At 37.0% G+C, this 16918-nt stretch overlaps 4 protein-coding genes across 4 annotated transcripts; 1 reads left to right on the forward strand and 3 right to left on the reverse strand.

Moving 5' to 3' along the window:
- Positions 338-3778, forward strand: LOC109715871 (heavy metal-associated isoprenylated plant protein 9). Its single transcript, XM_020241085.1, has 6 exons — positions 338-484; positions 618-752; positions 852-1032; positions 1337-1515; positions 2462-2552; positions 2996-3778. Exons 2-6 carry the CDS (start codon positions 735-737, stop codon positions 3568-3570), a joined length of 1044 nt encoding a protein of 347 aa, XP_020096674.1. The 5' UTR covers positions 338-484; positions 618-734; the 3' UTR covers positions 3571-3778.
- Positions 5846-9534, reverse strand: LOC109715310 (IAA-amino acid hydrolase ILR1-like 5). The gene is made up of 5 exons (XM_020240252.1): positions 9137-9534; positions 8304-8429; positions 7295-7609; positions 6733-6861; positions 5846-6384 (listed from the first exon to the last, which is right to left on the reverse strand). The coding sequence occupies exons 1-5, from the start codon at positions 9482-9484 to the stop codon at positions 5983-5985; spliced, it is 1320 nt and encodes a 439-aa protein (XP_020095841.1). The 5' UTR covers positions 9485-9534; the 3' UTR covers positions 5846-5982.
- Positions 9990-12765, reverse strand: LOC109715311. The gene is made up of 2 exons (XM_020240253.1): positions 11781-12765; positions 9990-10246 (listed from the first exon to the last, which is right to left on the reverse strand). Exon 1 carries the CDS (start codon positions 12345-12347, stop codon positions 11811-11813), a length of 537 nt encoding a protein of 178 aa, XP_020095842.1. The 5' UTR covers positions 12348-12765; the 3' UTR covers positions 9990-10246; positions 11781-11810.
- Positions 12996-15306, reverse strand: LOC109715312. The gene is made up of 2 exons (XM_020240254.1): positions 14907-15306; positions 12996-13254 (listed from the first exon to the last, which is right to left on the reverse strand). The coding sequence occupies exons 1-2, from the start codon at positions 15169-15171 to the stop codon at positions 13217-13219; spliced, it is 303 nt and encodes a 100-aa protein (XP_020095843.1). The 5' UTR covers positions 15172-15306; the 3' UTR covers positions 12996-13216.

Below are 16918 nucleotides of genomic sequence, written 5' to 3' on the forward strand. Positions count from 1 at the left end.
TATTAAATAAAAGAGAAACAAAAGGCAAGAAAAGAAAAGGAAAAAAACATAGAGTTTTGTAACACCTTTTGTTAAGTTTTGCATTAATAATTCTATTTCCTATCTTTTCTTCTATGATACAACAAAAATCTCAATCAAAGGCATATCATTTCATCTCATGAGAAGATATTTTAATTCTAAATTGCAATTAAAAAGAAAAAAAAGAAAATTTGATTTTGCAAATTGGCCAAAAACTATAGAAATAGTATCTCAATGTGACCTTTCTTTTTAGGTGTTCTTGTAATTCTCCACTTCTCCAACCATTCTTTTTTTACTTTTGCCACCTCCTAACCCCCTCTATAAATTGGCATACACCTCCCCACATTTGCTTCCCCCTCCCCTCTCTTCTATTCCTCTTTAAATGAAAAGAAAATAAAAAAGAAAGAAAGAAAAGAAGTTATTGGGCTTCATTGATTTAAATAATCCCCAAGGGTTCCTTCACCTAGTAAGTAAGCTTTGGTCTTTGAGTGGCCATGCATGTGCATTGGAATCATAAAGTGTTTATTATTTTAAGTTGATTGCTACAAGAAGCCTCATCATCCACTCACACTTTTGCTTCACCCCACCTTTTTTAACAGGGTGGATCTCTCTATAAGAAGTGTTTGCTGCCCCATTTGTGCCTCTCCCCTTCCCCCCTTATTCTCCCTTCCTGCTTAGTAAACTCTTCTCACAAGCTTAGTTGAAGCTGCTTCTCAATGGGTGAAGCTAAGCAGGTATGTATAATTGCATTCAACCCAATAAGAATACATGTTAAACTTTAGCTTATTTTGATGTTGGAATTTTTTTTTTGGTTTATGTTTAATTTTTGGTAGGAAGAAGCTAAGGTGGAAGCAAAGCCAGAAGAGAAGAAGGAAGAGAAGAAAGAGGAGAAGGTAGAAGAGAAGAAAGAGGAGGAAACCAAGCCCTCCCCACCTCCCCCAATTGTGTTGCATGTGGACTTGCACTGTGTTGGGTGTTCAAAGAAGATTGAGAGGTCCATTCTCAAATACAAAGGTCTCTCTCTCTCTCTTTCTCTCTCTCTCTCAAATTTAACCATTGTTTAAAAAAAAAATTGATTGATCAAATTATCTTATGATGATTTATTTGTTCAGAAATGGATGGAGTAGCTTTGATAGAACAATTGAACACTATAAATCATTCACCGTGTTTTAGATATTATAAATGTATTATAGTGTTCATTAATATATGTTTGGTCGATGTTACGAGGGTAGGATTATTTTGATAATAACTCTTTAACGATGTATTGAATTTGATTAAATTTATGTTGAGTAATAATAATAGTGTGATTTTAATTCAGGGGTTGAAGGGGTTGAGGTGGACATGGAGAAAAACCAGGTCACAGTGAAGGGCATAGTGGACCCTCTAGCTTTGTGCACCAGGATTCAAAAGAAGACACTGAGAAGAGCAAAAGTCCTCTCTCCACCACTTCCTCCTGCTGAGGGGGACTCCACCAAATCACAAGTGGTTCAATCCCAGGTATAATAACTTTATAAAGGGTTGATTTGGATATCATAATGAATTAGTCAGTAATAATTTATACACTATAGATTCATAACTTTTCAAATAATGTATTCCTCTAATTATTTGTAGTAACTAATCATAATCATAGTACTCACTCATAAATTACTGTATTGTCATGGAGTAAACAGAATAGATATATTGATCAAACAAAATGTTCATACGTTCAAACAGAATCTTTTACCACTTCTTTATGATCTCTCATAATAATAAGCTTTGAATAATCTTTATTCTCAAAAGAAACCTTATTACAAAATAACTTGGAATAAGTTTTGTCACAAACTTTGCTCCGTCTCTATTTCCCACACACAAGAGGCTAAGCTCCCTTAACCTAATTTTTAATCCTCTTAAGATATAGTTTATACACATGAATCAGTAATGCCAAATCTAGATGGTCCTAATATTCATAATTAATTCCTAAGATTCATTAGCAAATGTCATAGGTATGAGACATGTGGCATCATCATATGGATGGCCATACGATAGATGCACCAACAATATTAAAAAATAAGGGAATAAAATCACTTTCCAATATACAATTGCCACCAAACTCCCAAATTAGGCTTAGGAGTAGTCACAAGGAGAATAATTAATTACCTGTGTAGGGCTATTGTTTCATTTTTTTAATTGTCTAATAAATCATACAAAAGTACACCTTATAATTTACAAAACTCTATAGCATTAAACTGGGGTCTCATGTACATAATAAACCAAACATAATTAAATTCCTTTACCATTAGGACTTAGTTAAATACCTGTAACTTAATCTCTCCAAATATGTAAATCTTTTTCGAATTGTAATTTAATCAACATATATGTTCCTAACCAACTGTAAAGCTTATACCTACTTTTTAACTCCTTATTCTCACCACCACAATTTTTGATGTATTTGTTAAATGAACAGGTTAGTGCAATTACAACAGTGGAGCTCCATGTGAACATGCACTGTGAGGCCTGTGCCCAACAGCTTCAGAGGAAGATCTCAAAGATGAGAGGTTTATACCCATCTCTACATCCATTTAAAATTCACAAATTTGCACATGAATAATTTGAAAAATCTCTCCCTAAATACACAATCAAGCAACAGAAAAAGTGAACAGAAGTGACTCCCAAATTTTATTTATTTATTTTTTGATTGTGAACTCCACAATTTTTGTGTTGTTTCACTTGAGAAAACATGGTTAGATTCTGTCAAAAGTAATCTTTCTCCTCAAAATTATATCTATATATAGAATACTTTGTCCACACAATACTCTAACAAAGAAGTAGAAGTAGAGGTCATCAAGCTACCATAGAATTTGTCTCAAATCGAATAATATGTTAATAAAGAACTTTATAAATCAAAAAATTAAATAACCTATAGCTGGAGGGTTGTCCATACAATTTGCATTTGAACAACCACATTGAGTTTTCTAGCACTAATGGTGGTTCAATACAGGAGTTCAAACAGCCGAGACCAACCTTAGTGCCAGTAAAGTGACTGTAACCGGAACTACGAGTGGCGAAAAGCTTGTTGAGTACATCCACCGACGGACAGGAAAACTCGCGACTATCATACCTCCTCCGCCCCCCAAAGAAGAAAAGAAGAAAGAAGAACCAGAGAAAAAGCCTGAGGGGGACGCGCCACCGCCAGAGGAGAAGAAAGAAGAGAAGGCTGCAGGAGAGAAGAAAGAAGATACCGCAGCAAAAGCCGAAGAAAAAGCACCTCAAGAAGGCAATGCAGAGGCGGATAAGAAAGACGGCGACGGCGCTGGCGCTGGCGGCGGTAAGGAAGAGAAAGGAGACGGTGAGGAGCCAAAGAAAGATGTAGTGGTCACAAACCCCGTTTTCACTGAAGAAGATATGATAAAGAGGATGATGTATTGGAATGGAGGATTTATGAGTCAAGAAGAGATGGCCAGGAGGATGATGATGATGCATTGGATGCCAATGCCGGTTTACATGATTGAACCGCCGCCGCCACCGCCACAGTTGTTCAGTGACGAGAACCCTAATGCCTGCTGCATCTCATAGACTTGTTCATACATTTGCATGGCATTAAAAACTAGGGTTTTTATATATTGAAGAGGAAGAGAAACAAAGTAATGCATGAAGATTTGTATGTAGTATGGAGTGGGATGGGCATTGATGATGAGCTTAGAAGTTCAAACTCTCTTTCCTAATAAATGAAACGAGATATATATAGACAAATCATGCATGTGAATGTGATGCATTGCAGGAACCATTGCACCAAGCTATATTAAACATGGATCATTAATTTGGCTTCATATAAACAAGCCACTAGGTTCATTAGAACCGGCTTGTTTGACCCTACTATAAGGAATGATGCTTTTAAATAAAGTGTTATTTAAGTAGGCTTTTAGAAAAATATTATGCTAACACTAAAGCTTCTTTTTTTGACCTTAAAATCTCATTTCTGATCCCTGCTACAGCAAAAGCATCAAAATTTTCTAGTTTGTTAAACTCTACCAAAGGTGACTGTTGATAAAAGCAGAAATAAGTAGGAACAGAACAAGCGCTGCTAAGTGATAAATCTATGAATAAGGACAAATGATAATTGCAACAAACATGAGAGGACAAGTTCCATGTGCTAGCTAATCAAAGTGATAAGCAATTGCCCTTCTCCCTGTTGCCATTAACATAATGCATAACATTCCATCCTAATTACCATTATGAAATACATATTTTGTACATAATGATGATATCACCAACATCATTACATGATTTTAGTAACTAGTATTCACATTGGTGGATGCCATGTGGCTCATACAAGATACTGGGGAAGAGAAGGAGAAATAGGTGGGATGCACATGGTGGGGGCAATGTTAACTGAGGCATTAGCCTATTAGGGTTAGGGCATGGGTGGTGGAGGGGGAATTCAACATTTGTCGCATATAGGCGACAGGTGAAGGTGCAAACTTCCTCTTTCCAACTACCAGGCGACGTGGAAAAGAGACTAGGGTTTTCATACACCCACATGGCCACATGAACACCCTAAAAGTTGGGACCCTTCTAAATAGGGCATAGAAAAGGTGAGTGAATATACTTTTCCTGCTCCATGCATACAAAGCATGTTTAATTTGTTTATTTAATTATCAGAGCCAGTTAATCTGTGGACCTTTATGATATCCTGCTGACGAAAAAGAACACCAACAGAGCTGGGCAGTACTATTAATACATGTAGGATAGGATCAAACTTAATAATAAGTCTATGAACTTGCTAGCTATAGTAATTTTGAATCTACATTTAAAATGCATGTATAATACCAGTACTATTATGATATTGCAACTTAATATTTATACTTAAACACTTTACTCTATGAACTACTTTAGTACCTAACAGTTTAAAAATACAGCTTCTATTGTAATGGCCAAATCAAAGTGCAGTATTGTAAAGGTTCAAGCACTAAAGTATTTTAAGTGAAAAGTATAGTGACCCAGTTGCAATCAGTATTTGAAAAGATGCGAGACGCAAAGAGGCACAAGACTCCTGAAGTTAGGCACGAGATGCACTACAAGGCGCGCGCCTCAAGAAGGCGAGACGCGCATTTACTAAGCCTAATTTAATTTGATATTCTATATTATAAAAAAATCCAAAATAATCACACAAAAATTTAAAAAAAAAAAACCATCAAAAAGTTTTAAAAATATATATTTCAACTTTTAACTTACAAGTGATTGTGTGATTATTTTGGCTATTTTATTTCAACTTAAAAATATAGGTGTTGTGGTGCCAATGTTCAAAATTATTTGTGGTGCCAATGTTCTCATTTAGTCATTCTTTAAGTATCATCCTCATACTCATCCTCATCCTGCTGTTGTTTCTGCTGTTGCTGCTATTTGCAAACTGCTGCCGCTCTTGTTTTCCTGCTGCCGCTGCTACTAGTAATGCTGCTGTTGCCTGCTGGATGCTCGACGGACAGAGAGAGTGTGGAACATGAGAGGAAAAGGAGAGGGCAGGCGGATGGGTTTCTCTAGAACTTTTTGGGTTTCTTTCAGGATTTTTTAAATATCTTATCGGATTAGAATATAAAATTCAAATTCAAAACTCGACATCCCGAAAACTTGAAGCAAAAATCCCTATAATATTAAATATTGCCAGACACGGGCCTTGGGCATCGCCTAAGGTGAGCGCCTCAGCAATAGCGCTGCGCCTTGCTATTGCTGAGACGCTGAGGCTGCACCTCGCGCCTAGGCACTGAGGTGCGCGCCCCTTTTCAAACAGCGGTTGCAATATTATGGTACTGCAGAGATTATTCATACATTTTACCCCTTAAGAATAGATAAATGGCTGCTAATAAATGAAGAGAATTCGTATTATTTTCATGTAAAGGTATTACCCTTCAGCAGGTAAAAAACGGCTCTTTGCATAAGCTACAATACTTTCAGAACAGCATGAAATATAACCTCACAATACTTTGAAATTTAACTATCTGAAGATAGATGCTTACCACCATCCAAACTGCTTCTCTCATTAAGATAAAGCTCCGCGATTGCTGCATGTAGTGCCACTCCAATCGGAAGAACATCCTCATCGATGAAAAAATAAGGGGAGTGCGCAGGATGGACCGATCCAACCTTTTCGTTTCTTATTCCGATACCGAAGATTACACCGGGAATTAATTCTTGGTAGAAAGCAAAGTCTTCGCCTGCCATTAGTTTCTCCCCCATTTTCACATTTTCTGGACCAAGAAGAAGCCCTCCGACTTTTTCTACATGATGGTGCAATTTTTCGTCATTGGTTACTGCAGGGTATATTGGGTATTCGTCATCTTTCATGCTGATGATTGCCTTGCATTTGTGCACAGCTGCTTGGCCTTCTACTACCTGATAATGTAAATTGGGTCTATGAGCAAGGGCATTTTGCAGGGGTAAAAAGAAACAAAGAAAAAAGAAAATGTCTCACTTGTTTTTTAGCTTTGCACCTTCAATCTACCATTTCTGTTTTTGCGAACTCATTTATGGACTGAAACATGTCTTGCTGAAATCTCTGATGTACATACTCATAACTAGGAATAACAGGCTAATTTCAGTCCATAAAGAAGTTAGGTCAAAAATCGCAAAAACAAAAAAAAGGGATTAAATTTGCAAAATAAGAAAATTAATAAATCTTTTTCTGCACGAATATCCTGCAAGTTGATCCAGTGTGGTAAAATAGATGCAGTGATGATTAACCTCTTTAACTCGTTTCTGCAGCCTAATTAGGCCTTCAGTGGTGAGACTCCTTAAAGTTCCTCCAAATTCGACCGATGTTGGTGTAATGTTGTACGCTTCCCCACCTTTGACATAGGTAACAGAGAGTAGCTTCAAAATAGTTCAAAATCACAATTAAGATTTCACTATTGCAGGACAAAAAATGTGAAGAAAATAGAGAATCGAAAATATAGGTGCAGAAAATAAGGAGATTAAAAGATCTAATAAGAAGCAAAGGTTTGCAACCTAGACTTAAAAGCAGATAACTAGATCTAATGTTTAAATGAAGTATCTAAGGCCATTTTTAAATGGGAAACTCTTGAATTATTAGACCAAAGCATTGACTTGCCAGTGCCAGGCCTGTGATCTCCACAGGAAAAGGCTATTGTGCCGACACACGCATGGTGCACACCAACGGCATGTGGTACACCAAGGCTGGGCTAGTATGACCCATGCTACTAACGAGCCATGATACTAAACCAAATTTATAAAGTTCTACCCATTTCAAAATGCACTTTACTACAGCAAGGTCGGTATAACATACTTGGCTGTGAAGGGGATCATCTTCTCTAGAAATGAGCAGTTGCAGTGCCAGGATGGAAACTGATGCAGCAATTATCGGATCGACATTCAAATGAGGAGCTGCAGGATCCCCGCCTTTTCCTTCTAATTTCACTTCGAAAAAGCATACTGCGGCCTGTGTGGGTCCTGGACGGGATGATATTTTGCCTGTAGGTAGTTGATAGTCAACATGCATGCCAAATATAGCTTCAACACCGTCTAAAGCTCCTTCTTTTATCATATGAGATGCACCCGCACCGCCCTCCTCTGCAGGTTGGAAAAGCAGTTTCACAGTTCCCTTCAATGTACAACAAGTAACACGAAAAATTAATATCTTAGAGAGTGCTTTAAGTGACAAGAATGCTGGTTGATTATTACACCAGAAATGGAGTTAATGATTAATGGGTAATTTACAGTAAAGAGGAACTGGAAGTATGACATATATACTATACTATAATTTACTTATCTAAACCGAGGGAAGAGAAAGCCACATTAAGCTCAAGTAGATGAATTACTGCATTGATCTGAGAGTTGAAGGAAAATATGCAGTTCAAACAGTTGGTCTTGCTCAAGAAAGATGTTTCAGAAGGAAAGCAAATGCGAATCCAATGGTTACAGTTTTTGGAAATGAAACGTGAGTTATTAGTGTTCAGCAGTTGAATAAGAGACAAAAAGAAAATACCATGGTAAAAAAGAATTGAATGACAATACCACAGGAAAATGGAGTAACAGTAAGGTGATGTAGATGGGAAAGTCGCACCAGCAAAAGCAGGAGACAGATTACAACTTTTGCATGTGTCATTGTGGTATTTGTTCCTCATGGCGCAATAAAAATTCAAGGAGAAGTCAGAGAAAGGATGTCCAATGTGTAATCAGATGACTAAAGTTTACGGTCGTATTGACCAAGCAGAAGGAACTAAAAATTTTATCCACCATTTCTAATGTTTAAGCTTATGGAGAATAAGAATATTTTGCGCCAAATCAAAGCATACCTTGAGATGGTCCTTCCGTTCGTTGAGCAATTTTGCTGCTCCAAGGAGCATCGTGACATGAGCGTCATGCCCGCATCCATGCATCACCCCAGCTATTTTGCTCTTATGCTCCCACTCCACCAATTCCTAGACCATAATAACTTACATGAATTCTTTTCCAAAGTATCCAAATAAACCTACTAATCCTCCAAAACCAATGTAAAAGAACAATTACAGTCAAATCAGATTAATCTAGGGTAAATCGGGAAGTAAAACGTCATTTTTATCTCTCGCTATTCCTGTAATCGCCGCAGTTATCCCTATATGTATTATAGGTGTTCCTGCATGTAAAATCCTGCACACGGGGCCGCAAGGAATGCATATCCTCAACAATAGGCCATTTTGAAATGGCCCCCTTGAAAACTTTTACCTTTTGTCTCCTCTTCTTTTTTCTTTAAATAAAAAAATTGACTGATTTTAGTCAATAAATTGGTGATTTATCAATTGAGGTAATAATCTCGTTAAATTTAATTGCTTTAAACGCTTTTGAGCAAAGAAAACAACAATGATTAACATATAGAAGTTAATAGAGCCATTAAATGTAGCAAAATTCTCAATTTAACAAATTTAAATAACTCGAATTAAAAAAACGTTAAATTTGAGGGGGTCTCAAGCAAAAAGAAGATAAAGATGAGGGACCTACTTCCAGATGTCCTACAATTTGAGGGAATCCCCCATACACTTTACTCCAACTTTGGGCCCTCGCTTGTAGCCAAAACCAAGTACCAAGTGTCACGACACCAAAACCCTAAACCCTAAGAAAAGGCCAAGGAGAGAGGGGGAGATAGGGTTACTTGGAGGGGGAGGGCGTCCATGTCGGCGCGGAGGGCGACGACGGGGGGTGCGCCGGAGCCGACGACGGCGACGAGGCCGGTGCGGGCGAGGGGGGCGGAGTAGGGCACGCCGAGGCGGTCGAGCTCGGCGCGGACGAGGGCGCTGGTCTCGCGCTCCTCGAAGCGGAGCTCCGGGCGCTCGTGGAGGCGCCGCCGCACGGAGACGAGCCACTCCCGCTCCTCCGCCGCGGCGCGGAGCAGCTCCGCCGCGTAGGCGTCGGTCGCGGCGCCATTGATGGAGGCGATGGCCAAGGACGAGGAGGGGGCGACGAGGAGGAGGAGGAGGAGGAGGAGGAGGGGAGAGTCCATGGCGATTTGGGTGTGGATTGAGTGGTGGCGACGAGGTGTTAGTGAGAAACGCTTTTGACAATTTTGACGACGCGCCGGAGACTACTGTTGTTGTCAACGCACAAACTCGTTACGGCGACGTGTAATTTGTTTTTTTTTTTATTTTGATATTATTCTTTATAGAGAAATAAAAAGATACTTTCCCATTCTTTATTATTTAATTTCAAACTACACGTACAAACTATTTAAAACTTTTTTTACATTGATCTAGGTATTTAAACTTCTTAGGTTTTAATTTTTTCGATTTTATAACACCATTTGTCTAGCATCCAAATAGCGTCAAAATTGACAAATTTTTATTGCCTAACATAAAATAAGTTTGAAATCACTTGATCACTAAATAATGTTGAAAAACTATAAAATTTATTTTTTTCTTATAGAAAGTTTAACTTTAAATAACCTAATGAATTTCTAATCAAAAAGCAATATACATTTTCGCCAAGAAGAAATATAACCAAGCCACGAGTAAAAGAAAAAGAAAAAAAAAATCAATATGGCACTTTGCCACTTGTTCCTTCTAGTTATCTCAACATTCTAAAATTATTGAGAGTAATGAAGTTCAAAATCAAATTGGCATACACAGATATAGTAATCACACTACTTCCTCTACATATGGTATTAAGAATATTCTCACTTGGCATCTAAGGAAGTATTTCAATACATGCTCCCTATCACCACCCACTTGTTTGAGCAATGGTTCCAAATTAATGGCCCAGCATTAATCTGCCAAAAAAAAAAAAAAAAAAAGTTGATCTCAAATATGTAACTGTTACTTTGGCATACATTCAGACATATATAGAGTTATTTTTGACTAAGTTCACAAACTAAAGCATGTTCAGAGTGTTTTACAATGAACAAGTGATTGTCTTCACCGGCGAAAACCAAGTGCCCATTAGTCTGGCTTCTAAAATAGTTTTTTTGTTCAAGAAATACACACAGAGCGCTTAGACAGCAAATATTTCCGAAGCTTTTGCATTGGAGCAAACCAAATCAAGCATCTGAACCCCAAAGTATAAACACTAAATCAACACTAAATCAAAGCTTTTACTTTTAGCTGCAGCTAAAACTTGTCAGCGGAATTTTAGTGAGAAAGTTACTACTGCTTCCTCATACAGCAAAGCCCTAGCTGGGCCATGCCGAATGAACCATTGCTTTGAAGGAATACACAACGATGGCTTGGAACCAAAGTGATTATCATCGTGAAGATCACTAACACAGAGGGATATATTAAGATTGCATAAACTATCTTTGCGACTCCCATAACTTTTTGCCCCATGGAATTATTCAAGAGAACACTGATTTCTCTTGTTCAGATTGATACAGAAAATCTACAGGCAAAATGACCTCCTTCCTATTCCAGTTGCTTCATCTTTCGATGCTAGTTTCTCCTTAATTATCTCTCTCAAGCATCTAAATGATGGTTATCTACTAAAGAAAGACTAGGAAATAAACTTGGAAAGACATGTACGCAACAACATACAAGAATATGTACAAAAACAGTTTATTATATAAGAAACAGTCTTAATATATCCACATTGAACTAATGAATGGTAATATAAGAAACAGTCTCTTCTCAAGAAATCAAAAGTCTCTACAAATGCCCAGCTCAGAGCAATATTTCTCCCTCTTATTTCTCTGTAATCTTACATACAAGTACATAACATTGCAAAATCTTGTAGTTTCCGACACTTAATTCCTGTTTCTGAACCCCCAAGAATTCCTTGCTGTAACCACACAAAATTCTTACTTCTAAAACTGCTCGACAATATCACTGCCCTTAAATCACACTCTAGAATCCTTTCCATGAAATTCGAGGGGTCGTTCATAATATCGCAATAGAATTGGACCCCATAAAGTACAATTTCTACAATCTCAATGAAACATGATGAATCTCAATAATTTGTATGATACTTTCCAGCATAGAAATGAAGATCATCCTATCATTTCTTGCCTTTGTTCTACCATATTTACTTTAAACTCATTCCAAGTAAATCATCTTCGAAATTAAATTTGCTAGATTTAATAATTTAATTATGTTTTCGACATATGTTCAATGAAATAATTGTAGCAAATTTAGAATTTCTCAAATCTCTATCCAAATTACAAGCCCCATATCCATTCTACCTCAGATTTTTCACCTTTTTTTATGGTTGAAAAAGAGAAAAAATTCTAACAAAATAGAATAGAAGACGATCAAATTGGATTCTTCTTCTCGATTTAATCACAAAAAAAAAAAGAAAAGAATAATAATTGTTACCTTCTCGAAGCTTCTGATGATGTCGAGGCCTCAAGCATGGAATTGGAAGACGAGGTCGATCGAGGAGCGGCGTGGGAAGCGATAGGCGGGGCGCACGAACGAGACCTCCTTCTCCTCTTCCTCCTCCGCCGCGCGCTCGGCGGCGGCGGCGGCGGTGGCGGTGGCGGTGGCGGCGCCGCCGAGGGGCCACGACGGCGACGCGTGGCGCTTCTGCCGCTTGCTCTGGAGGACGCACTCCCTCATCCCCTCCTCCACCTCCTCTACGCCCCTCAACACCTCCTCCTCCTCCTCCATGGGCTCATCTCCGCCGCCTCCTCCGAGGGATGTGGAAGAGAGGGGAGGGGAGGGGTCGAGGATGGCGAGGAAGGAGCCGATCGCGCCATGGGCGTCGCGGAGGGCGGAGATCGCCGCGGCGGATGGGGAGGCGGAGGGGGAGGAGACGATGGCGGTGGCGGCGAGGGATGCGCGGTGGAGCGCGGCGGCGAGGTCGGGTAACGCCGGCGAGGGGACGGCGCCGTTTGGTGCGCGGCTCGGGTGGGTAACGGGGAAGACGAGCTCCGTCTCCATCCCCGTTAAGAGAGTCGGTAACTTCCAGTTGAAGCGGTACTACCACCGTGCATAATATCTTCGGGACGTGGTCGGGTTTCGGTTCGGTCTTATTAAAACCCGGGCCCATTAAGAGCGTAATTTGAGAACGCAACACAACACACCTTTGATGCTTTTAAAAAAATAGTTTTTTTAAGTTCCACTTATCTGATGCTAAACAGTAATCTCACACTAAGCACAACCCATCACGGCGGTACGTTAATACTCAATCAACTTAAATCGTCAAACTTATTTACGATAAATAAGAAAAATTGAATAAAATATTAAAACAAATTAAAGACTTGGGATCAAACGCGTCACACACACGTTAACTTTTGAGAACCAAAAATTGCAATTTAGCCTAAAAATATTTCTTTCATATAATAGAGATTTAAACATGATAAATATTATCAGAATAGTGAATAGTGCTTTTAGAAGAAGCATTATATTAAAACTGATGGGTTCTCTTTATAGACAAATTAGTCAACTAGCTAATTGCGAGAATCCGCGGCTATAATAAGACTACATTTCAATTGCATTAATGTAAAACCCATTAAAGGAATGTTTCTTTTCATTTTAGAAGATCTAAATATTACACTAATCCAAACAACGTCTGATGAGAATTCGAAGTACGAAACCATTCGCTTCATATGAAGCTTTTAAAGAAAGATAATATTGTAAGCATAACATGTCATGTAATTTCCCTAGCAGCATATTTTTGAAATATCAAACATAACATACTTACAAGTAGAATATTATTGACTTAATACGAGGAGATTGAATTTACACTAACAATGACCTCTCTTCTTCAACTTGCAAGGATCAGCAGATCACGTTTGCCGACGGTTCCGTCACTTCAGAGTTGAATTATCTTCCTCATCATCACATGCTGTAATTGAGAGAAAATTCCAAAGAAAAATGGGGCAAAGTTAAGAACAATTATCGCTTCAGAAACTGGGAATTATAAGAATGTAATGACATAATTCATGTAATTACATTGAAAAGGGTCAGGAAATAAACCTTAAATGAAACACAAGTGCATTTCACAAAGAAGAAAAAGAAAGGTGATAGAAAGAATATATATATACGAAGAGGAACTCCTCAAAAAGTATTTTCATGAATCAGAGAGCCAGCTTAGTAGGTGATACTTCAAGCTAAGTAGCGATAACGACACTTGATCTATGCATTCCAAATAAGAGGCTTAAGATTCAAAATGTAAGGGTCACATGCTATTTGCATGCTAACGGACGTTGCACAAATTAACAAAATAAGGGAGCAGGTGTGGGATTGGAAGTTCAAGTGCTTTTTGTTAACTTCGTAAGGTTGACATGGTCATCGGCAAATGCACGATTTTTCTGGAGCATTTATCCCTCGTCTAAGTTTTATTGTTTGAACAGCATCACTTTAAAAGATTAGTCCTAATATAATTACAATATGTGTATATATAATTGCATATATTACACATCACATATGACTGTATTCTGTATTGAAAAAGCAAACCAAAGAAAACCAACCCCAACAAAACTATAGTTTCTGACCGTACCCGAAGTCCCAAATTCGAAACCTAATTACTTCACATCTCCAGCTAAGTTAATTTCTAAACAAACTGAACAAAGTGGTAGCATATTGCCTTTCTCTCGGAGAATGAAAACAACAAAACTATAGTATATGAAGGCAGAATATATGGGCATACATCTTTCCCATGAACTACCAACAATCTGTATCTTCAAATTTTGATAGTTAAAGTAACATGAGACATTACATAATGGGAATGAAGCAAAGAAAGCTATAATAGCTACATAAGGAGGGAACTTAGTACTTTGTTCGAGCGAAAATTTTGGAAATTCCAGAGAGCACCAGTGGGTGGTTTGCTTTTACACTCAAGCAAAAGTTCTAACTCGGAAAAAACAATGAAACATAAAGCGGTGACGTCCTCAATGTAGCGTACGAGCAGCTTATGAATTTTTTTATTAAAGAGTTAACTTTTTATTCCATTTCCGTTAGTTTATGAGTAGTGTGATCTTACAATTAGAAATTACGTGATCCAACAAGGCTCTTCCGTTTGATCTAAGTCCCTGCTTGTAAGTTAATTCCGTTTCATCCAAATCTTCAAAATTACTTTACATTTACAGTAGAATCTTCATCTCCTACGATCTATACACTAAAATCTTAATTCGTACATTCTTGCACTAATGTTGCAAAATGCAAGATTAACTAGGGTTCTAAAGAAGTCTAAAAATGTTAGCTTGATTATGACCTTTGACGCGAACCAAATTCCCGGAATTTTTTACCATGAATTTTAGGCAAAACCCTTGAAAACGCAGAAGAACTTGAGATCAGTTACTAGTAACACTAACCCTTAATAATAATAGGTTTAACAAAAATTACTAAACTATATGAACAATAACAATCATCTAAACCTTTCCTACATAAATCGAGACTTGTAATACCGAATCAAAACCAAATAGATCGAATCCACAAGAGAGAGAGAGAGAGAGAGAGAGAGAGAGAGAGAGAGAGGATTAGGGGTTTGATGATTACCTCCGCAGCAGAAGCAGCAGCAGCAGCAGGAGAGGAGGACGAGGAGGTCGTAGGCGAAGGCGAGGAACCCTAGGGGCTTCACCGGCGCCGCGACGCCATCGTAGGAGGAGGAGGAGGAGGAGGAGGCGGCGGCGGAGAGGAGAGGCCGCCGCCGCTGCTCCGATTGCTCGGCGCGGCGGAGGCGGAGGCGGAGGTTGCGATCGAGCGGGTCGACGTAGGAGCGCTTGAAGGAGTTGCGGATCCTCAGCGATGGCCATAGATGCATCTCTCCCTCTCCCTCTCTCTATCAATCTCTATCTCTATCTCTCTCTCTTCTTCTTCGTCGTCTTCGTCTTCGTCTTCGATGGGAACGAGGAGACAGGAGAAGGAATCGTGGGAGTGAAAGGGTCAAAAAAATCGTTTTAATCTCGGATATTTATTTAGGATTAATTTCAAACGTGTCCCTACAAATATAGTAAATGACAAATATAACTCCACAAATTTCAACTTTTATATATCATCTCTATAAAACTTCTAATATTTTTAAATATATTTATCTGATTTGTTATCATTAGAAATAGAACCGTTTATATTTTTAATTTTATCATCACAAATATATCTCTCGAAAAATCATACTAGTATAATATAAAGAAGTAAAAATGTCAAAAACTAACTGGGGTTAAATATTTAATCTATGGTTAGCTAACTTTTTCTAACAAATTCTAACGGTAGAGACGTATTTAAAAACATCGTGATTTTTACAGAAAATATATGAAAGTTGAACTTTATGGAAATATATTTATTATTCACTATATTTACAAAAATATGTACAAAATTAATCCATTTATTTATTTTTATTTCTCTTTTTTTTAAAAATTAAACTAGTGAAATTTGGTGAGCTGGGCTCTTCTTTGTTTTTCGCCCCGTGATTCAAAAAAATTTAAACAAAAAACGCACAAAATTTACATGAACTAGTAATTTATTTTAAATTTTATTATTTATTTTTTAATTTATTTGATTTTAATCTATTAATATATATTTTGAGTTTAAAATTTAACAGTATCGATTTGTATATTTCATCCTATTTTCGTAACTATAAATTTATCAAAATTAGCAATTAGTTTAAAATTTAAAATAAAAATTTGATGATTAATTGATATTAAATAAATTTAAAAATTTGACAATTGACTCAAAATGCCTACAGTTCAGATAAATTTCATATATTTTATCAAAATTATAATTAACTATCATGTAATTTTATTTTATTTTCTTACTATAAGAATCTATCATTAAACAAACTAGTGTAATAATCCGATGCGGTGGGTCGATATTATTTAAATAATTATCTTTTCTATTATCATTGATCATCAATGATAGTCTAAAAAAATCAATTTGAAATATATAATTATTAGATAAATAAAAAATAGTACTCTAAAAATAAAATAAAAATTATTAATTTCAATAGTCCGTAAGAAAGATGATCAATGATCTGGTAGGAACGTTATAAAAATTAATCGACCGCTAGAAACAACCAAAAAGAATCTAATTCTAACAACCTGAGATGAAACACTACAAAAATCAATAGTGTCGAAAATTAAATCGATCAAAGATAAAATTAATATAAAAATAAAGAGTTACACAGATGAGGAAGATGGAGGGATACGGGAGGGCAAGGAAAGAGGAAGAGACACGTGAGTTATAAATAGCGATAGTATCTAAATGAGGAAAAAAAAATTTAAAAATAAAAAAATCACGCCACCTCACTAAAGTTATTGAAAAATAATATATAGTTAGTTAATAGATAACCATCTTACTTTTTACAAAATCTTACTTTACCATAGATTGATTAAAAAAAATAATATTTTAAAAATTTAGATTGCTAATTTAAAATTAACTATTATTCTGATAAATTTGATATATTTTCACTTTCTAATTATTAGCCCAAGTTTTATATTTTTTTTAAAATAAATTAAAAATATAATCAATTAGAATTCAACTTAGAATCTCCACTGCCAAAAATTTTTATAACTTGC

This window comes from Ananas comosus, linkage group 9, assembly GCF_001540865.1.
Source record: "Ananas comosus cultivar F153 linkage group 9, ASM154086v1, whole genome shotgun sequence".
In the NCBI taxonomy this organism is placed as follows: domain Eukaryota; kingdom Viridiplantae; phylum Streptophyta; class Magnoliopsida; order Poales; family Bromeliaceae; genus Ananas; species Ananas comosus.

Coding starts and splice junctions, on each gene's coding strand:
- LOC109715871 (XM_020241085.1), top strand. Junction 1,033..1,336: donor GTCCATTCTCAAATACAAAG/GTCTCTCTCTCT, acceptor ATTTTAATTCAG/GGGTTGAAGGGGTTGAGGTG. Junction 1,516..2,461: donor CACAAGTGGTTCAATCCCAG/GTATAATAACTT, acceptor TTAAATGAACAG/GTTAGTGCAATTACAACAGT.
- LOC109715310 (XM_020240252.1), bottom strand. CDS start 9,484: ATGGACTCTCCCCTCCTCCTCCTCCTCCTCCTCCTCCTCGTCGCCCCC. Junction 8,430..9,136: donor TGGACGCCCTCCCCCTCCAA/GTAACCCTATCT, acceptor ATTATGGTCTAG/GAATTGGTGGAGTGGGAGCA. Junction 6,385..6,732: donor TGCAGAAACGAGTTAAAGAG/GTTAATCATCAC, acceptor TTACATTATCAG/GTAGTAGAAGGCCAAGCAGC.
- LOC109715311 (XM_020240253.1), bottom strand. CDS start 12,347: ATGGAGACGGAGCTCGTCTTCCCCGTTACCCACCCGAGCCGCGCACCA.
- LOC109715312 (XM_020240254.1), bottom strand. CDS start 15,171: ATGCATCTATGGCCATCGCTGAGGATCCGCAACTCCTTCAAGCGCTCC. Junction 13,255..14,906: donor CTGCTGCTTCTGCTGCGGAG/GTAATCATCAAA, acceptor TCTCAATTACAG/CATGTGATGATGAGGAAGAT.